This window comes from Peromyscus eremicus, chromosome 8a, assembly GCF_949786415.1.
Source record: "Peromyscus eremicus chromosome 8a, PerEre_H2_v1, whole genome shotgun sequence".
Lineage (NCBI taxonomy): Eukaryota > Metazoa > Chordata > Mammalia > Rodentia > Cricetidae > Peromyscus > Peromyscus eremicus.
Window position 1 is genome coordinate 50895324 of NC_081423.1, and position 21096 is coordinate 50916419.

At 47.6% G+C, this 21096-nt stretch overlaps 1 protein-coding gene across 1 annotated transcript in view; it reads left to right on the forward strand.

Annotated features, from left to right (window-relative positions):
• Positions 1 to 21096, forward strand: part of Gas7 (growth arrest specific 7) — a 236398-nt gene that overhangs the window by 133220 nt on the left and 82082 nt on the right. The window contains exon 2 of the mRNA XM_059270935.1: positions 17206 to 17326. Within this exon, the coding sequence (XP_059126918.1) occupies positions 17206 to 17326 (121 nt within the window). The remainder of the gene's footprint in view (positions 1 to 17205; positions 17327 to 21096) is intronic.

Sequence of the window (21096 nt, forward strand, 5' to 3'; positions counted from 1 at the left end):
TTTCTGAGAAAAGGAGGGGAAAAAAAAAAAAAAAAAGAAGTCCTCTAGAAATTGTATCTGGAAAGGCCTGCCTGAGCTGTTGATTTCCCAACAGGCACCGGAGCAGATTTGGGAGGAACTGTGCAATGCAGTGGGTTCTTTGAGAAAGAACAGTGATGACAGTGTTGAGAAAAGCCACAGGAACATCCCCCAGGGTGCTCAGAACGCCGGCCCTGGGGCAGCTGCTTGCTTTAGCCTCACTTTCCCCAGAGGGTACCATGCAGAACAAGCTGCCGGGAGCCCGGTCTTGAGCCTGAGGCTTCAGACCAGCCCCGGGTGTCTTCCATAGCGGCTCCCCTTAAGGACCAACTAACTACCCACCCATGGTAAGAACCACTTCTGCAGAAGTATGCTTGACCCGCTCTTTCTGTGTATCGTGAAAATGCCTTCAATAGCACAGAGAGGATGTTCTGAACCCCCTGTGGGCCGTGGGTTCTACCTGCCGAGTCTGGAATGCCTGTGGACCTCGTGCCAGGAGGAACTGTTCATGTGCCCCAGACAGGAGCAGAAAGGGGAGATATGGGCCAAGTCAATGATAGGTTTGGAGGGGGGGCTGGGGTGGAGGTGGGGAGTTGTGTGGAAGATGGGAAGAAGGAGTGTTTGTAGAGGGGAGGCTCACCTGGGACAGGTAGTTGAAGGCATGCAATGGAGAAGAGAGCTGATGTGGATTTATTTATACTTCTTATAACGTTCTTCTTGTAACTTTTTTCTAAATATAAAGCATGGCTTCTTCCTGCCCATCTGGCATCTCATGCCCCAGATTTACCAGGAAAGTTCTAAGGTGCAAGATCTAGGGAAGTACTATAAATCTCTGCATTACAGGAAGGTAAGGGGTGGGGCGGGCTTTGGGTGTCTCAGCTTCCCAGATGGTAGTTAGCCACCAGTGATGCCTAACTGGTCTTCCAGCTCGGCTGGTGCCTCCTTTCAGTTTGGTGGTGGAAGCTTTTCTGAGATAGAAAGCCTTGTTCTGCTAACCTTTGAACCTGGATGCTAAAGGTCATCTTTCCTATGACCCACCTCTTAGCCTAGAGATTGTGTGGCCCACACTGCTGAGGCTCTCTGCAGCTATGAGGTCCAGTTCCTATAGCAAGCCTACTCATTCTCTGCATGGAATCTTCCTGAGCCACTTCCTGGCTGGCACCCCTGATTTTAATGTTCTTTCCCAGAAGTCTGAATTAGGACCAGGAAAGGGCAATAAATAGTACGTGCTATCCAAGAGTGCCCCCTAACTGGGACCCTTGACCTCCCAAGACTATGAGTAAGGGGGCTTTGTAATGATAAGCAGGTGTTTGAATGGTCCAGGGGGTCTTTGACCCACAGATCCAATGCTGGAGCAAACCAAGACTCTGCATTTCTAGCTACTTCCCAAAGGACATTTATCCTGCCAATACAGAGGGCCGGCCATCCTTGGGGAGTTACTGCTGGAAGGACCACAGGCTAGATCATCATGTTATAACCAAGTAAAGGATGCCCAGGATCAGACTGTGGGATGATAGAGAGATCCTGCTGGGTCTGCTTGCGGGCTGAGGGGGGCGGGGAGGATTAGCAGAGAAAACAGGCACCAATGTGTATGCTGAGAGCTAGGGAGAGTTCAAGGCGAGCTTGTGGCAATGTGGGACATGTGAGGCACAGGACCATTGTTGGATGTCCCTAAGTTGAAACGGACTGTGCGTTTGGGGTGTCATGTGGAGGGGGAACTAAATGTGCCCATTTCTTAGCAGAGGGACCAGGATAGTTCTACTGGAGCCCACCTAGGGTGAGTGCTGATAAACTCTGACTTCTGGGTGCCACATTGATGGGTTCAGAGACAGAAGTCCAGGGTACCAGGGGATAAACCAGATTACAGAACAGACAGAGCTGGATCCTTGAGTGTGGCTTTCAGAGGGAAGGGGTAGACACAGGCATCTTAGGACAGAACTCAGTGTGGTGACAGATGCAATCCTAAGAGGCTGGGCATGGGCAGCATTTAGGTAGAGGTCCATGTTTCTGAGTCACATGTCTGTACATGAATATGACTTTTTTTCCCTTCTACACAAATGGCACATCCTTAAAACAGACATGCTAGCATTTAGAATCATTGAGCATTAGATGATATCTACGCAAAATAAGCCCTCGCAGACCATCTGGTCCGACTTCCACATTTGAGAGATGAAGAAATCAAGCCCTCCCAACAGAGATGAAGCAGGTTGCCTAAGATCTCAAAGCAAGGCTGCTACAGCTTCAAGCATGGCCCCTGGAACACAGATCACATTCCATGCGCCTCTTAACGCGTTGCTATGGTGTGGTGGTGTGTCCAGAACTTCCATGGCAAGGTCTTGGCAGTTACCACCTGTCTGGTTCTTATGCATCTCTAGCAGTGGATCTAAAGGCACAGCCCAGTGGGGTTGGTAAGATCACACACCCTTACTGACTCTGGAAAGTGCCCGTCAGCTTTCATCTCCCTGCAAGCTAGTGTTTCCGAACCAATTAGGGGAGTCAGGCATCTTTGAAGAGAACGGCTGTGAGCACAGGCTGTTGGCACTGCAGAGTAACTAGAACGCGTCTCCATGGTGAGACTGGCTACTTCCGTTTTCTTTTAGTGTCTGTGGGCTGCTGCTGCCCACAAGAAGTGACCACAAAGTCAGGCCAGCTGGATGGCAGCCACAGCTGGTAGGCAATGGCACCCACCTTTATTCCCTAATGAGGCACAGTTGGCCTGTCGTTAAAATGGCACCAACTCCCCGAAGAAGCCTCCTTTTGTCCCCAGAGCATCTGCAGGGACAGGGTAGTCCCTTGCCCTTGAAGTTCCTTCCCAGTGAGCAGCTGTTAGCACGTGATGCTGGGCCTGTGACCAATGGAGAAGACAGCTTTCAACTGTCTTCCTTACTTCTCAACAACTTCCTTGACTATGGTTATTATTAATGCATTAAGAAGATTTTATCACTTGTTTTATTATGTGGATAAGTGTGCGGGGTGGAGATGTTATGTATACCTGAGCGCAAAGTGCCTTCAAAGGCCAGAGGAGGATGTTGGATCCCCGTGAGCTAGAGTTACAAGCGGTTGTGAGCTGCCCGATATGAGTTCTGGGAACTGAACTTGGGTGCTCTGCAAAAGCGGTACGTGCTGTTAACCACGGCGCCATCTCTCTAGCCTCCTATTTAATACATTAACTTTTTAAAAATTGTATTTTATTTGTTTTATGTGCGTGTGTTCCTGTATGTGTATGTGGGCACACACAATGCGCCGTGGCATGGGTGTAAGACAGAAGACAACTTGCAAGAGTCTGGTCTGCTTTTCCACTATGAGAATCCCAGGGATGGAACTCAGGTTGTCAGGCTTGATTGGTGTCCTCTTTTGCCTGCTGAGCCATCTCTATAATTGACACATAATTGTCCATATTTATGGGGCATAATGTTAACGATCATATCAGAGTGATTGGTCTATCCATCAACTCAGCTGAATATCATTTCTTTGTGTGGGCAATGTTAAAAAGCCTCTCTGTCAGCTGTTTTGAAATATTCAATTAGTTGCTGTCGACCATAGCTGTTCTACTGTGCTCTGGTCCGTTAAAAGGCACCCCTTCTATCCAGCTGCACCCCTGAGTCCTCTTAACATTACTTGCCACCCTTTCCTTCCCTACACTCTTCCCAGGCTCTAGAACCTCCTTATTTTCTACTTTGAAATGGAGTATATTTTGTATGCATGTTTGACCTTCCTTCATCCATTTCAAATGGAGGAGAGTGCTTACTAAATTTGGTTGTGGGTTTTTTGTTTTGTTTTGTGTTTTTGTTTTTTGAGAGGCATTAATTATTTACTTGAGAAAAGTCCAGAAACAGCAGCAAAAGGCATTTTTGGAGTATTATAAGTTTGGTGATAAAGGAGGGCTGGCAGGGGCGGGTGGGTCTTGTATGGTGCCTGTCTGTTCTTCCCCTAACACTAAGTGTTGGTCAGGCTTGCTCGTCTTGCTTGTTACATCCTTTTGCAAAGGGAAATTTGACCAGGAATCACAAAGATGGATTTTTTTTTTACCCTAGCAAGCAGACAGTCCCTAAAGTGTCCTTCAAAGTTACCCTATAATAGGGCTAGAGACAGAAAATCCAGGATGTACCTTTAGGTCATGGACCTTCAAGAAGAGCCATGTTAAACTCTAGCCCCACCTTTTGTTTTAACAAAATGGGACGTCTTTAGCATGGATTGACTATTAACAGTGACAGAGGGGATGATAATTCCCAAGCGATCTGTCTCTGTGTGTAGACCCAGGGTGGTGGATTAGGTCTCCTGTGTCTGGTGCACTGCTCATGTGTTTCATGTACAGTATTTGTGACATCACTTTACTTCATTGCCATCTCCAGTACTGTTTTGTTGGGATATTTTAGATTTGTTTTGAGCAGCAAGGGGAACTGAACCCAGGGCCTTGCAGGTGCTGGGCAGATGTACTGCCACAGCACCATATTCTCAGCCTACATAACAGTATTTTTCTCCCACCAATTCCAAGTCAGATTTGGCTGAGGAAGTGGACAGATGTCAGATGCAGATATGAAAAGATCTGAAACTTTTTCTTCACAAGAGACCAAATGGTAACAATAATAAAAATAATGTTTTGTGAACATCCATGTTCCTGGGCAGGATGTCTCTGGTGCCTCTTTTGTGTATACGGTTGTTGCTTTTGCAAGCTGAGCTGAACATTCAAATACCTTTAAAAGTCCTTGCTGTTGGCTTTGAACTCCATTAAGAAAGATTTTCTCCTAGGTCCTAAAACCCCCATCTTAAGGGCTATGACTGTATCTATTTATAGACAAGGAAACCGAAGCCACAGGAAACACGCACGTTGAACTCATCTTGGAACACTGTCTCTTTATACCCGGACCACTGTGATTTCTGCTAATGCTTTGCTCATCTGCAGCTGGAGATGGGCAATAAGCATGGCCCAGCCTATTTTGCTGCTGCTGCCTATAGGACAGACGAGAACAAGGCCATCTTCACAGGCTAGGATTTGGGAGTCTGCTAACAGCTGGTGCAGTGGTTTAGATGGGGTTTGATTGGAAGGCTCATCTGATAGTGTGTGTGGACATGTTGAAGGAAGGAACCTTGAAGAGGTGGAAGATTGTTAGGTCATGGGGATAAATGATGGACTCGCGGAGCAAGTTAGTTCTCACCAAGACTATTGCTATGAGGTGAGATGCTTTGCGTTTGGTCCCTTCTGTGTACAGCCCTTTCCTTTTTTGTTTATGTTATGACTTAGTGCTGTATCCTCTGATCTCTAAGGCTGTGGGTCAAATAAACCTGCTTTCTTCTTTAAATACTTCATCTCAAGGTATTTTGTCTCATCAATACAAAACGGTACACAGAATCATGCAGGCTTCCTCAGCTGACATGCAGAGGCTGGACCAGGCTGCTAGGAGCAGACTGCCTTGCCTATTTAAATTGTTCTAAAGCATCGGGACCACACAGACATGAGGAGTAGGACCAAGCAGACAGCTTCCTCTGGGTCTCCCCCACAAAGGCTTCAAGATGGGGAAACAGTTCGGTCCTATTGCTAGCGGAAGTTGTTCTCTGTTTTCAGGAGTACTTGTTGGATGCCTCCTCCCCTCAGGTCCTGAGCCTTCAGGTATCGGCTCAAAGAGGCAGGAGTAAATCTTACATCAACAGCAGAGTTGTGCCACTTGGTCATTGCTGAGGTTCTGCTGGAAGAAGCATTCATAGAAAAGGTGTCTTTCATCTGTTGTTACCCTGTGTGGTGGCACTGAGCAGGTGGCAGCAGCAGAAAGGACTCGCCGACTCAGACAAGAAGTAGTCAGGCATTCTGGGCTTGCGTTGCCCCTTAATTGGCCTAGAACCTGTATTAATCGGCCCTTGCATAGTACATCTGCAGGTTCAATGACCCCAAAGACTGATGGTCTTGGTGGCTTCTTGGTAAAAACTGGAGGGGAACCTCATGCATGCGACCCCGTTCCACATAGGGACCAGCCAAAGGTGCTTTTACCAGATGTAGGCTCGCTGAGACTCAGCCCAGAAGATGGCCTTACCACTCTTCACTGAGGACTTTTCTGAGGCTGGGGCAACCCAAACAGGAGGCGAACGGGAGTGGCAAATGAGGTGTTCACAGAGCCCTGGCTTCCTGCTGGGTTTTCCCTCAACCCCAGCTTGTCCAACCTCAGTGGACACCTGGACTTGAATCCCCTGTAGAAACTGGCTGTCCACCCTGTTGTTGGGATGCTTTGGTCTTCAGGAAGGAGACAACCAGACACCGAATACCAGAGGCATGAAAGAGGGAGCCAACTGGGCAGTGTCAGGCTTTGCAGGAGGAAACTGGAGAATACAGAGGGTTGTTTGAGACAGGAGTGCACTGTGTAGCTTAGCCATCCTCTTGGCTAGCTTTGAACTTAACGGTCCTCCTGCCTCGGTCATCCAAGTACTAGGATTCCAGATGTGTACCACTATGTCTCAGAAGAAGAAATTTTTTTTTTTTTTTTTTTTTTTTTTTTTTTTTTTTTTTTTTTTTTTTTTTTTTTTTTTTTTTTTTTTTTTTTTAGGAAACCAGTTTAGTTAATTTTGTGTTGTAACTGGTTCTGAATAAAGAAAACAGAGCAAGGTTTATCTGGAGATCTGGAAGTACAGCGCTGGCATTAGCTTCTGATAAGGCCTTATGCTAAATCATAATATGAAGGATGTCATGTGGAGGATGTGTGTGTGTGTGTGTGTGTGTGTGTGTGTGTGTGTGTGTGTGTGTATGTGTGTGTGTGTGTGTGAAAGAGAGAGAGACAGAGACAGAGAGTCAAAGACACAGAGAGAGTTGTCACACAATGAAAGAAGCAAGAAGAGCTGGCTGAGAAAGCTGAGCTCTTTATAACCATCAATCCAATCCCAAGGTACCCAATCCACTCCCAGGAGACAGGGATGGTGCCTCCCAAAGACCTGATGGCCTCCCACTACACCTCACCTCTTAAAGGTCCCACCACCTTTCAGCATCATTCCCCTGGGGGCTGTGCTTCCAGAGAATGAAACTTTAGGGAACAAACCAGAGCAGATAGGAGGAAGGACAAGAGCCTACTTCTGTCTCCACAGGGTCCTCACTTTGGTTTTCTCTTGCCTCTTGATAGTTTCTGGTATTAGATTGTTTGTCACTTGTTTTCCCCCTTTATATTAAGCAACAATTTGCAAATTTAATTGTGTAACAGAATTTATAATTATACATATATTTAGTTGTGTGTGTGTGTGTGTGTGTGTGTGTGTGTGTGGTGCAGTGCATATGTACAGGTGTGTTTGGGAGGTCAGAGGACATATTTCCTGAGTCAGTTCTTGCCTTCCACCTTGTTGAGGCAGGGTGTCTCTTGTCTTGGCCACAGAACTGCATTGCGTACTCCAGGCTGGCTGTTGCTTGGTTAGAGTTTCTGTTACTATGATAAAAAATGCCGTAACCAAAAGCAGCTTGGGGAGGAAAGGGTTTATTTCATGTTATCTTTCTGCTTCACGGTCTATTATCAAGAGAAGTCAGAGCAGAACTCAAGGCAGGAACCTGGAGGCAGGACCTGATGCAGAGGTCGTGACAGAGTGCTGCTTACTGGCTTGCTCCCCATGGCTTTTTTATACTACTCAGGACGAACAGCCAAGGGGTGGCCCCACCCACAGTGAGATGGGCCCTCCCACATTGATCGCCAATCAAGAAAATGCCCTGCAGGCCTGCCTATGAACAGTTTCACAGAGGCATTTTCTCCATTGAAAGTCCTCCCCAGATCTCTCTAACTTGGGTCAAGTTGCTATAAAACTGACCAACACGCTGGCCCATGAGCTTTTGGGCAATTCTCCTGTCTCTGCCTCCCATCTTGTCATAGAAATGCTGGGATTACGGATGCATGCCACCCCATCCAACTTTTTATGTGGGTTCCTGGGATCAAACTTGGGTTGCCAAACTTTTATGGATAGCACAATTAGCGATTGAGCCATCTCCCTGGACCTTTTTATAAGTGTGCCATATGCAGGTGTGCTTACCTGTGCAAGCACACGTGAAGGCCAGAGGACGATATCCATCCAGGTGTCCTTATTCTGATGTTTCTCCACCTTGTCTTTAGGTCTTTAGCTCACTGATTGCCCAGGTTGGCTGGCTAGCTAGCCCCTGGGATCTGCCTGTCTCCTCCAAGTGCTGAAATTACAGGTCTGCAACAGCTATTCTTGACTTGGATGTGAGCTCTAGGGAGCTGAACTCAGGTCCTTGTGTGTGCACAGCACACACTACACCCACTGAACTATCTTCCCAGCCTTTAATACATTTTTTATCAGTTGCTTTCAGTGTTCGACCTAGGTCCCTTTCACTATGACTTCCTCTTTCTTCCCATTAGTTTCTCAAACTTTTGACATTGGAAACATCTTCTAAGTACTCTGCACCCACGGGTTCCACATCCACAGGTTCCCACACCTGATCGTTAGGAATGTTTGGGAGGGACATTGTGCTTTTACTGAACATGTATAGAGTTTATCGCCATCATTCCCTAAGCGGTGTGTGTCACTATGCCACATTTTCATTGTTTTCAGTGGCGTGCTCTCCAGAAATACTTAGGGCAGTTTTTGCTGGTGGCTTTCTTTGAGACAGGGTCTTGCTCTGCAGTTCTGGATGTCCTGGAACCTCTTTTGTAGTCCAGGCCTGAGACTCCCGACACTACTCTGGCCTCCACCTCCCAAGTGCTAGGATTACAGGCATAAGCCACCGTGCCTGGTTCGTTAACATATGCAGGGGGATACATGTAGGTTATGGTGTAAATGCTATGTAAAGTTAGACAAGAAGATCAGGCATCTGGGGATTTGGGTATCTGTGGGGGTTCTGGAATCATCTCCCTCTGGCTAGTGAAGGACAATTTGCCCTTTGCTATACGGGAAACAGGAGTGATGTTCTGAGTGAGAGTCCTTATCTATTGAAGACTCTATTTCTGTCATTTTTCCTCAAAAAAGAAAGCTTGGCTGCATGTAAAATTCTAGCCCATAATATGTTAGAAGGCTCTTTTGTTTTTCTTTGACAAAGAGGTCCCACATATAGCCCAGGCTGGCCTTGAACTCAGGCATCTTCCTGTCTCCCAATCCCAGAGCACTGGGATTAACAGGTTTGTACTGCAACACCCAACTAAAATCCATTCTGCTTTTGTTTTGTGGTTGCTGTTTTGTTTGTTTGAGACAGGGTCTTACTGTGTCACCGAGGGCAGTCCTGAATGTGCAATTCTTCTGCCCCCGCCTTGATGAAATGGCCGCCTCACATCTGTTTGAAGCTCAGTTCCCAACATTCATTCATTCATTCATTCATTCATTCAATGTTCTGAGCACTGTGCTGAGACTAAACTGTGAACAAGGGGAGTGTGTCACTGTCTTCCTGAATCACATCTATAGTTTGTTTCTCTGCGTATATGGGGCTGTTATCTCTCTGGCCTCCTTCTCCTGGCCAAGTCTCTGAATTGCTGGCTTTTCAGAAGAGCATGAAGTCACCACCAGAGTCCAGCCTACGCCTATGAAAATGACACTTTCAGAATGCACTGTGACCCTGTCAGACATACTCTACTACCTCCATAGCTCTCTCCTGTGATTTGCAATGTCTGAATAGATAGGACTGGAGAAACAGTAGCTTCACCAGTGAGACAAAGAGAGGATGCCCAGCGTTCCTGTAGACCAATCCTTGAAGCGTGGGACATCGTTGTGGGAGGCGGGGCCACCATGGGTAGTTAGCTCTGTGTGGGAGTCCTCCTACCATGAACAGGTGTCCAGCAGAAAAGAATAGCCCAGTTGGTCTAATTTTGTTTGAGAAAGGGTCTCAGTATGTAGCTCAAGCTGGCCTTGAACTCCTGGCAATCCTCCTGCCTCAGTCTTGCAGGTACCGAGATTAAATCCAGGTGTGACCAACACACCTGACCCAGTTGGGGCTGGCTCTTCCTAGTGTTTCTTTGCCACCATGACCCCTGCTGAGCACAGACATGGCAGTAGAGACCATTGTGTCTAGGATTACTCAGAGTGTGCTAGCAATCAACTAATTGCTAGGGCCCGAATCCTTCAAGCTGCTCCCAGCCATGTCCTGGCTGCTTCTGGATGTCCAGCTGGCTACATGGTTGGGGAAGGAAGAATGTGCTGGCAAGTCCCTTTGTGGAGGAGCCTTCAAGCAGTGCCAATCACAGCACTGGGCTCATTAGCAGTCATTGTCATGGCAACGGGTCTGCCAGAAAGTGGCTCGTTAGGCTGACAACTTCAGAGGTGTTATATATAGATCTGGGTGTGGGGGGGGAGAGGGGGTGCAGAGCCCTGTGGATATGCCTTTCTTTAGAGCTCCCATTGCTGCTGGGTTTGGGGTGTGAGAAGACGAGGAACGGGGGGACCTTAAAACTCTCTGATCGGCTGCTAAATCAAGTGTCTGGCGGCCACCCGTGAACACCTGCAGGTAGCATTCCCCCACTGCTTCAGAAGGTAAGAGGGAGGTGCTCCCAGAAACATCCCGCAGGTGGAGAAACATCCCGCAGGTGGAGATGATGTCCCGGGATGAACTTGGATGTGAAGAGCGAAGGAGGCCCTGGGGAGCTTTGCAGAGGGGTCGGAACTTACTGGAGTCTGTAGTCTTTCTTAAAATAGTCTGTTGAAAGGGTTTTGGGTTCAGTGATAGGATCCTTCTCTTTCATAAGTAACTGTACCGCTCAGCACCGCCTTTTTACAAATCCTATTTATTGAAATGTTAGCGTTCCTCCTGGTTTCTGTTTCAGAGGCAATGGTTTCTCTCAGTTGCTCCCACTGGTGCCGTATCGGAGTAGCTCTGGAGTGTAGTGAGTGGAGGACTCGGGGTGCAAACTGCCTTGATCTGGTGGGGAAAACCTGGCCCTGGAGTGTTCACACACCAGACGGTTTAGCGTGTGCTGAGCCGATCACACTTGTTTTTGGATTTGGGTATTGTGTGCTTTGTTTGGTTTCATTTTGCTTGTTTGTTTGTTTGTTTGTTTGTTTGTGTGATGATGGATTTTTAGATGTTTCCTTTGGGGTTTTGTTTACTTTAGACAGAGTCTCACTATGTAGCCTAGCCTGGCCTCAGTCTTACCAGGTAGCCCAGGCTGACACCGAGGTGACCCTCCTCCTGTCTCAATCTCCTGCATGCTGGGGTTACAGGTGTGTACCTCTGCCCCTGGATGGGACACTTCTTCTCAAGTTTTGGGTGATGTCCCTTTACTTGCTTGCTTGCTTGTTGTTTTCCAAGGGGAGCCAGACCACAATTAGGAGGAATGTTTTTTTTTAATTGTGTTTAAAATAAGGAGATGGGGAAGTCAGCCGACAGCCGGGGAATGAACGTGACGCCTGGGTGAGGGTGGTGATATTTTTGCGCATCTCCTGGGAAGGCATATGCTCCTTTTGGGGACTGTGAGACAAGGAAGAGTTTCAGGCCTGAGCTGTCATTCCCCTTGTGGGAGTCATATCTCAGGTGGACAGGTGCTGACATGGAGCTGAGTGAGGATTGCTGGCAGGAGATGGGCTGAAGGTAATGGCATTGGGTAACTGGACAGAATTTTCTAGAAGCAAGCCAATTTTAGTTGGTTGGTTTGATTGACTGACTGAGTCATTTTTTTTGTGTGTGCACTTGGACTGAACCCAGGGCACACTAAATCTATGCTCTGCCAATGAGCTATACCCTCAGCCCGAAAGCAATAGTTTAAAGGAGTTGGTTTAACCATTTAATTATCTGTACAACATTGTGCACATTATTAGACTTCTGACTGTGACATTCCTTACTTGAAAAATAGGAATAAAAGCATCCTTAATACAGCTGTTTTGTAAAGATGTATAAAGCACTTGACCCAGAGCCTTGTGTACTAAAGACATTTAGGGGTAGGAGTCCTTATAGATACATAGAAATCAGACCTGTGCTCAGATCTTTCTGGAGACCCATACTAGACTAAGACTCTTTTGGGTTTCTTTCTTTTTTTTTTTTTCTGTTTGTTTCATTGCTATGGTGGAGATTGGACCCAGGTCCATAAACATACTAAGTAAGTCCTGTACCACAGAGCTACATTCCCAGTCTTTGGTATTTGAAGGCAGAGTGTCACTGTGTATCTCAAACTGGCCTTGAACAGGTGATTCTCCTGCCTCTGATTCCTGAGTACCAAGATTACAGATGTGTGAGCATCTAACTTGGACAAGAATTTTGAGGTGGTCTCCAAACTTCTTGATATTACATATGAAGTAGGGTAGGTACAAGTGTTTCTAGCACCCTTATATACACTGGCCCAAATGAAAACAATGCAGGTGTCCATCAGAGCACCAATGTATAAACAGATGTGCCGTGTGTAGTCAGAAAGTGTAATATCACACTGAAGAATTAAAAAAAAAATGTGGTGCCTAGTGTGACACCACAAATGATCTTTACCCCTATTTGGAGGAAGCACAAAAGGCCGATACCTTCCCTCATATCCTCAGGGGATGAACTTTTGTGTAGACTTAAGCATGTTGTTTCTTGAACAAGTGAGGGGAGAGTGGGAAGGATTGAAAGCCAGCCTTGCACTCTGGCCTGGGGATGGCTCCTTCCAGAGGCAAAGGCAGGGTTTTCTAATTCCACCAGAGGCATCCTGTGTGCTGCACTCAGAATGCCTCGCCTAGCAGGGACCTTCTCCACCAGCAGCCCGCTCTGCTCCCTCTGATCTTGTCTTCTGCGGTGCCTCTCTGCTCTTCCTTCCTCTTCCCGTTGGAAAGAGCCAAGAGAGCGGAGGAGAGGGGCCATAAGAGCCAAGGAAGGAAGGTGTCACAGTTAGATTTCTACTGCTGTGATGAAACATGAAGAGCAATATTCACTTGGAGGGGAAAGGGGTTTATTTCAGTGTACAACTCACTCTCAGGTCACACTCCATCATGAAGGGAAGTCAGGGCAGGAACCTGCAAGTAGGAACTGAAGCAGAGACCGTGGAGGAGTACTGATTACCAGCTTGCTCCTCATGACATGCTCAGACTGCTTGCTTATAAAAACCAGGATAACCAGCCCAAGGGGTTAGTGCAACCCACAGGGAGCTGGGCCCTCCCTCATCAATCATAAATAAAGAAAATGCACCACAGGCTTTCTCACAGACCAATCTAATGGGGGTCATTTTCTCAGTTGAGGTCCCCTCTCCCAAATAGCCCTGGGGTATGTCAAGTGACATAAAACAAGTTAGCAGGGACAAAAGGACTTTTTTTTTTTTCAGAGCTGAGGACCGAACCCAGGGCCTTGTGCTTGTTAGGCAAGCGCTCTACCACTGAGCTAAATCCCCAACCTGACAAAAGAACTTAACTAGGGAGAGAACTAATTAGAGAAGAAGTTCAAGGAAGTCCTTAATTACGAGGTGATCATCCCCATGCTACCCTTTTGGTGGCTGTGGGCAGCTGCCTCAGAAGGCCACCTGCTCCTGCCCCTCTGAGGCCATAAGAATGAGGAGCACTGATGCTTTGGGACTCTTAATTGCAGAGTGGCAGACGATGATGTTAAAATTTTGCCTTTACATATTTTTTAAAGTTTTATTTTTAGTTTATGCATATGAGTGCTTACCTGCATGTATGTCTGTGCATCACATGTATGCAATACCTATGGAGCCCAGAAGAGGACATCAAATCCCCTGGAACTGGAGTTATAGGTGGCTTTTGTTTGTTTTGTGAGCCATCTTGTGGGTTCTGAGAACCAAACTTGGGTCCTCTGCAAGAGCAGCAAGTGCTTTTAACTGCTGAGCCGTCTCTCCAGTCCTCCTGTATGTTCTTCAAAGACAGTTTTTTATTGTGATAAAAAATATGTAAAGTTGGCCATGCATAACATTTATGCACTCACTGTATGTTGTGTAGCCACGACATCTTCCTAGTTTAGAGCATTTTCACACACACACACACACACACACACACACACACACACACAGAGAGAGAGAGAGAGAGAGAGAGAGAGAGAGAGAGAGAGAGAGAGAGAGAGAGAGAGAGAGAGAGAGAAACCCTGTATCCATCTTCTCTTCCCACCCACAGCCCTCTGAAGTCACTAGTATATTCTATGACATTGCCTGCTCTGGACATAACGGAATGACACCACATGTGGTCTTTGTGATCTGACTTCTTTCATGATGTTTTTAAGGCCCAGCCATGATGTAGTGAGAATAAGGACCTTTTCATTTCTGAGTAATTTTCCATCATGTGGCTATCCCGTGTTTTATTCATGTCCTCAAGGATGGTCCTTTGTGTTGTCTCCACGTTTGGTCCTTGTGAATACTTCTGCCATGAATGTTCATGTACAGCGTGTTGGGAAGCTTGTTTTCAGTCCTGAGGGGAGAGGTCTCCCCAGCTGTCTCCAGCATCTTTTGACTCCTGATTTGTGGGTGGTGGGCTAGCGAGAAGGACTTCTTCCTAAGAAAGCAAAGGGCAAGAGGGCTGCAACTGGCTCTTGAAGAGCAGGCAGTCAGATGGCCAGCACGGAGGGCCACCGTGACTGTGTTTCACGTGTGTGGAGACCACCCTCAGCACAGCATGGCATCCAGATTAAGAACTAGGCCCAGCCAGTGGCTGCTCTCCCACCCATTTTGTGCCCTCCCTGGCTCAGTACTATGGTGTCTCCCCAAAGGTCCCTGTACTCCCTAGATAGGAGAGACCTCAGGACACTGCACCTTCATAGTCACCCATATCCTCATGTGTAAACTGAGGCTTCCTATGAGCTCACTGGGTTATTATACACATAGATTAACCAGAATCATTCTAAAGAGAAAGGAACTAGGAAACTGAAGAGGGTCAGGCTGCTTACAATTCCATCAAAGCTGGAGCTCTGGGGCATCCGAAGACTCAGTGCACTCACTCTCTGACCAGCCTTCCAACATCCGTCAGCTCCAGAGGGTGTTGACCTCCCTTTCGAGTGTTTCTCCCATAGTCTCGACCCCAGAAGCCTCAGAGAACAACCATTGAGGGGGACATTTCAGAGATGGTGAAGGGGCAGTTGGAAGGGAGATCAGTGTGTCTGCCTGGACTTCATCTCTCAGGGCACGGAGCCTAGGAGAGCTCATCTCTGTTCCCCTTCCAGTGAGAATCCCCCATCTCTTGGTGGTGGTCCTTCTTCTGGCTTCTGGGTGAGTTACTCTGGATCTCCACAGCCCACAGCATGCTCCACACCTGGGCCAACATTAGCACCTTTTTGTTTCATTGCTGTGGAAATAGCCTGACTGAGTCACTTGCCTGAGGTCAAGTGTGGCTGTGTGACTGAGGTAGGGTTGGCACCAGGGGTGCTTTGAGCCTGAAGCTGTTTACGCTGAGTCCCAGGATCCTCTCTGGGCAATGCCCTCCTGTGAGCTTCAGAGCCTTGCTCAACCCACTTCAACCGCTTCCTACAGACCCCTCTGTGGTACGCCTTGATGTTAGGCTCAAGGAAAGATGACCAGCCATCTCATCCTCTGGTTCTACAAGACTCTCCAGCAAAGCAACTCCTCTTCAGCACCTTCCTCCCACTCCCCACCCCGCTCCCACTTTATTCCCAAGGCCCTGTGTGTACACGATTCTCTCTCTCTCCCCTCTTCCCTCCTCCATACCTCCCTTGCTTTCTTCTTTTTTCCTTCTTCTCATTCATTAACCCTTGGTTTTCTGAGACAGAGTCTTCCTATATAGTAGCCTAGACTGGCCTCAGACTCATGATTCTCCCACCTCATCCTCCTGAGTGCGGGAATCACAGGCCCGCATCCTCACACCCTGCTCCTCGCTCACACTTTGCTCCTCATTATACTATTTGTATTGCCTGTGTTCTGGCCGTCTTCCAGGCCAAGAGATGCTAGAGTGGTTGGTGTTTGGGGCCAGTCTCTCTTGCTCCTGGGTTCATTTGTGCTTAGCATGTAGTCTATGCTGGTGGCGAGGAGGACAGCGTACTACTTTCAGCCTGGCTACTGTGTACCTCGCCATCTCCTGTCTAGAGCACAGTCTTTCATGCAAAATCAAAGAGGTGCTGTGGCTCAGCAGGTGCCTGTGCAGGAGACACAAACATCCGAGCACAGAGAACAGTTGTGAGAATTCATGACATGCACCAGGGCCACACAGAGGCCTGAAGGGGGCCATGTTTACTCCCAGCAGCACCTGGGATTTGTTCATTCCTCTTGTGGTACAAAGGCCACCACAAGAAGCTGAGACAAAGCTCTCTGTGGGGTGGCTGGAGAGGGGCATCAGAGCACACACTTCATTGCTCAGGTTTCAACCATTATCCTGTTTTTCTAAATATTGGTCATCCAGGACCCAAAGAGCCACTTAAAGAGCATGAGAATACTGAGGGCACTGAGGAGCTGGTGGCCCTTTGTATTTCTAAACAGGTTTTGCTGAGAAATTCTCGGCCTTCTGTAGCTGCAACTCTGATTTTTATCAATTTACCTTCTCCAAAAGGCACAGCAATTGTGTGGGCTAATTTGGATCCTCTGTCTTTATTTTTAAATGTTCTTTAGCTGAGAACCTTTATTTTTGTGTTTATTGGAGATTTACATGGGAAAGATAAGTAAGAGAAAAAAAAAGATAAAAATTGCCTGTAAGCCCACCACTGAGGGATCACAGATGCAATTACAGCGTGTGCCCGCCTTCCGCCTAATGCACCGTCTTACGTAGTCTTCTGTTTCTTAAGACAAATGTTACTCTGCACGGTCACAAGAATCAAGCTTACTGTGCCTTGCTTTGTCTTAAAATTCCCGGTTCCCTTTGCCACAGTGACAGGAGGACACTTGGAGAGAGAAACCCCGACCCGGCTCTCACAGACTCTCAACGTTATTATAGAATGGTTTACACCTCGTTCTGCCGCAGCTTGCACTAATTACTTCTGCTAGGTTTGCACAGCAGGCCTAGGGCTATGTCGCCTGCTGTACTCAGTGGTCCTGCGGAGTGTAGACTGCACAGCCCACCGTGGGTGTAGACGGCACAGTCCACAGCGGGTATAGATTGCACAGTCCACAGAGGGGCACGTGGAGTGACAGGGCCCCTGGGAAGCACAGCACCCTGTGACTGAGCTTTTTTTCAGGGTCTGACAGAGAAGAAGGTCAGCAATTCTGTCAGCTCTGGGTGGGGCCGTGCCTTCTGTGAGGGGCACCTCAGACTGCCTGTCACCTGCCCCAAGAGAGACCTGCAGGTCAGGCTACCCCAGTTGAGAGATTCCAACGTGATTTTGTGGTTCACAGGACAGTTGTGAAAATGGCAAGTCTGTCTGACCCTTTCCTCCCTCTCCAACAGAAGCCTGGGATGGTCCCCCCTCCGCCGGGAGAGGAGAGCCAGACGGTCATCCTTCCACCTGGCTGGCACAGCTACTTGTCCCCTCAGGGCCGCCGTTACTATGTCAACACGACTACCAATGGTGAGTCTCACTCCGGAACAGCCTTTTCTAACCCTCAGATGTCTGCCTCTTCTGAGGGGTGCTTTTCTCCCCCACTCTGCACCCTCTGGTTTGGGGGCCTTCCTTGTTAAATCTGACTCGAGGAAAGGTAGCCTGGCGTCTTAACCCTCCGGTTCTAGAACTGTTTAGCATATCCCAGGGGGCTACAGTAGAGTCCTGCTCATCCCCGGGGCTGGGTGCTGGGGCCTGGGTCTGCATTCTGGAAGCAGCTTCAGGGGACAGGTGCACCTCAAGATTCCCCCAATCCCTGACACCTCACATCCACCTTCGTTGAACTCAACCTTAGGATCTAGGACTGAACGGTTCAGAAATGACCTCAGAGGCTAGTCCGACAGGTCAATGTAATCTATATTGTCTAGGGACTGAACTAATGGAACTGAAGATTCAGAGGCTGTAAATTCTCTCCCTGATTTTACTGTAACACCCTTTTCTCAACTGAAGTATCTCCCTGGCTGTTTTGTGGATTGTCCGTTTGGAAATGGTGGGGCTATGTGTGGACCATTCATCCTCTCTCTTAGCACTGAGTCTCTGCCTTCCACCTCCATCTTCTCCATACCCTTTCCTTTCTTTTCCCCTCCCCTTCTCTCTTCTCTTCTCTCCTTGTTCTTTTGAAACAGGGTCTCATTTGGTAGGCTAGGCCAGCCTGGAATTCACCACGTAGCCAAGGCTGGTCTTGAACGCATGCTAGTTCTCCTGTGACAACCTCCCAGGTGCTAGGATTAGAAGGCTATATTCAGCCACCCAGCCACTCCCCACGTACCTCTGAGCTGAATGGGACTGGAGCTCCATGCTCCAAAGAGTTACATTTTCCTGGACCTCCCAAATGACTCCAGGACCCCAAATGTGGAGATGGTTCTACAATGCTGTGCTGTACAGCTAGTCTTGGCACAAGTTAAGCAGGACACTGGTCAGGTTGAGGGCAGAAGTATAAGGCAAGCCAGCTGAGAAGTCTTGACCTCCTATATCCCCAAGGGACTGTACCTCAAGAACACCAAGAGAAGCAACAGAAGGGAAATTAGACTTGGTGGGCATTGCAGACACGTGTGCCAAGGCAGAATGTGGCTGTCTACCTGTTGGTTCCAATATTGGCCTCTCTTCACTTAATTTTTTTTTTTTTCGAGACAGGGTTTCTCTGTGTAGCTTTGCGCCTTTTCCTGGAACTCACTTGGTAGCCCAGGCTGGCCTCGAACTCACAGAGATCTGCCTGGCTCTGCCTCCCGAGTGCTGGGATTAAAGGCGTGCGCCACCACCACCCGGCAATATTGGCCTCTCTTATGTCTTCTGTGCCCATCTGACTCCATAGCTCTATCTTGTCACCTGGGACAGGGAGGTTATTAACACGATTAATGATTTTGAACCTGCACTAAGAGGAGGGGTCCCAGTGAGAGGACAGCCAGCAGCCATCTAGAGGGAGACACAGAGAAGCTGACAGCTGCTACTTTGGGTGGCTGCTGGCTTGTGCATACCACAAGCACCCTAACCTGCAGACTCAGCAGGGTGTTCCCCTTGAAGATAGGTGGCCAGGGTTTCTAGGAAAAGGGAAGTGGGGCTGTTTTTAACTGTTCTAATCTCACACTTCCTCAAAACAAACCCTTGAGCAGCTTTGCCCTGCTCAGGGAGCCTGGATGTTTCAGAGGTGCATGCGGCTGCTTGAATGCGCTTCCTCCTGGGGAGCGGCTGCTTCAGTGCAGTTCCCCAGGGGAGTGGGTGTCTGCACACAGATCTCCATCTGTGCAGTGCAGAGTTTGGACGGATGAGCTCTAGAGCAAGAATTTGGGTGGATTTGTTCTTGTCTCAAATTAGCCAGTCTGTTGCAAAGGCGAATAGAGAACGTGCCTTTCTAGAGTCTCTCTCTCTCTCTCTCTCTCTCTCTCTCTCTCTCTCTCTCTCTCTCTCTCTCTCTCACACACACACACACACACACACACACACACACACACACACCTCAGTAAAAGAATAGTATATTCTCAGGGTTAAAAAGCCAATGAATAAAAATGGGATTCAAATCAACATTGAAAATCCTCAGTCGCATTTCCCAGAGCTATTTATCACATATATCCTTTGAGGCATTTGTGTTTTCTATCTTCTAAGCATAGGCATGCTGGTGTTTTAAAAATAAATTACAAATGTTATCCATCCTATCCTTTAAATCATGACAATGATTTATTGTAGACATTGTTCTATACTTTGAATATTTTCATCTAACTCATTCCTTTTAATCGCTGTGTATTAGGAATGTGCTGCCATTAATTTAAGTACTACTCCACTTAGGAATGGAAATGTAGCCACATTTTATATCAACAGACAGTGTCTGGAGGCTCTCTTCCAGGGTTCTGACTTTTCATACACCAGTGGGTTGGAGCTTCTTTGGGGTTGTGGGATGCTGAGTGCTCCTCAGATTGACAAGCTGATTCTCTAACAGATCAGGCAGTAAATAGTTTAGATTTGGAGGGTCATGGTCTCTGTCACAGCTACTTCACTTTGTCACTGTAGCATGAATAGTAATGTAGACAGTATGTAAGCTAGTGAGTTCAGCTACATTCTAATAAAACTTTATGTATAGCAAAAAGGGGGAGGACATTTACGTTTGGACACTGGAATACGAATCACAGGTAACTTACATATGTTATGAAATCGCATTGTTTTTATTTTTGAACATTCAAAACTACAGAAGATGATCTTGGTTCACAAGTTCACCAGCCTTGTGGTAATAGGGTGGGCTGATTTGCTAGGTTGTCTAGTGGGTCCAGTAGGACTGGTCCCTCCCCCTTTCTCTCTTTTACTGAGTAATCTTAACTCCTTGGTCTTGCATTCGGGATGCCGGTCAGCTTTACTCACTCATTAGGTAATTGTTGTATGTATTGTTTTTCTGTTCAATTCAACACATATCCATTGGGCCTCTAATATGTACCATGAAGAATGGCCTTGCCCCTAAATTGCTTATCTGCTCGTAGTAGGAGCAGATCTTAAAGCTTTGTGTGCACATGTGGGAGTACTGGAGGGGTGTCTGTGCGTGTTGCTGGGGAATGAACCCCATGTTCTAGGCAAATACTGTATCAGTGTGCTATACCGGTAGCCCTGGAAGCAGATTTTAAGTGAATGCTTGCTTGATTACCCATGAGAAGGGCTGGGAAGAGATTTGAGGTATTTGAAGATAGTGTCACAGAGAGCCTGTGGGGCCCAGGATGTCCCTGGAGGTAGGAAGGGCCAGGAAGAGGCAGAATGGGAAATGTTTTTTCCAGCAGTCCTGAGTGCACTTAAAGATTACTACAGGGTCAAGAAAAGAAGCAAGCAACTTCGTCTTTCCTTCCCAATGTTGGTCTGACTGGGGTTTCCTCTCACCCCTGCCTGTTTGGGGGCCACCTGCCTGTCTGTAGCAGAAGTGATCCTTGTTTGCATCCTTGCCTCTGTCTCACATCCTGAGTCCTGAGGCCCCTGAGTGGGTACCCTCACTGCTGGACTCCCCTTTCTGTCCCAACTTGCATGCTTCACGCCAACCCCTCCATCTGTCCAGGTGGCTGGTCATGGACAAATCGGGTCCACTACCCACTGCTGAGAGCCACTGAGTACACTCTTTTCATCCTCGAAGAGGATAATTTTCAAACGCAGATGCCCCTCAAGGTGACGTTCAAGATCCGTAATTAAAAAAACAAAACGAAACAAAACCCACAGATGCCCCTGTCCTTTATAGAAGGAGGTGTAGTGTTTGACAGAACCTCCACCCACCTTCC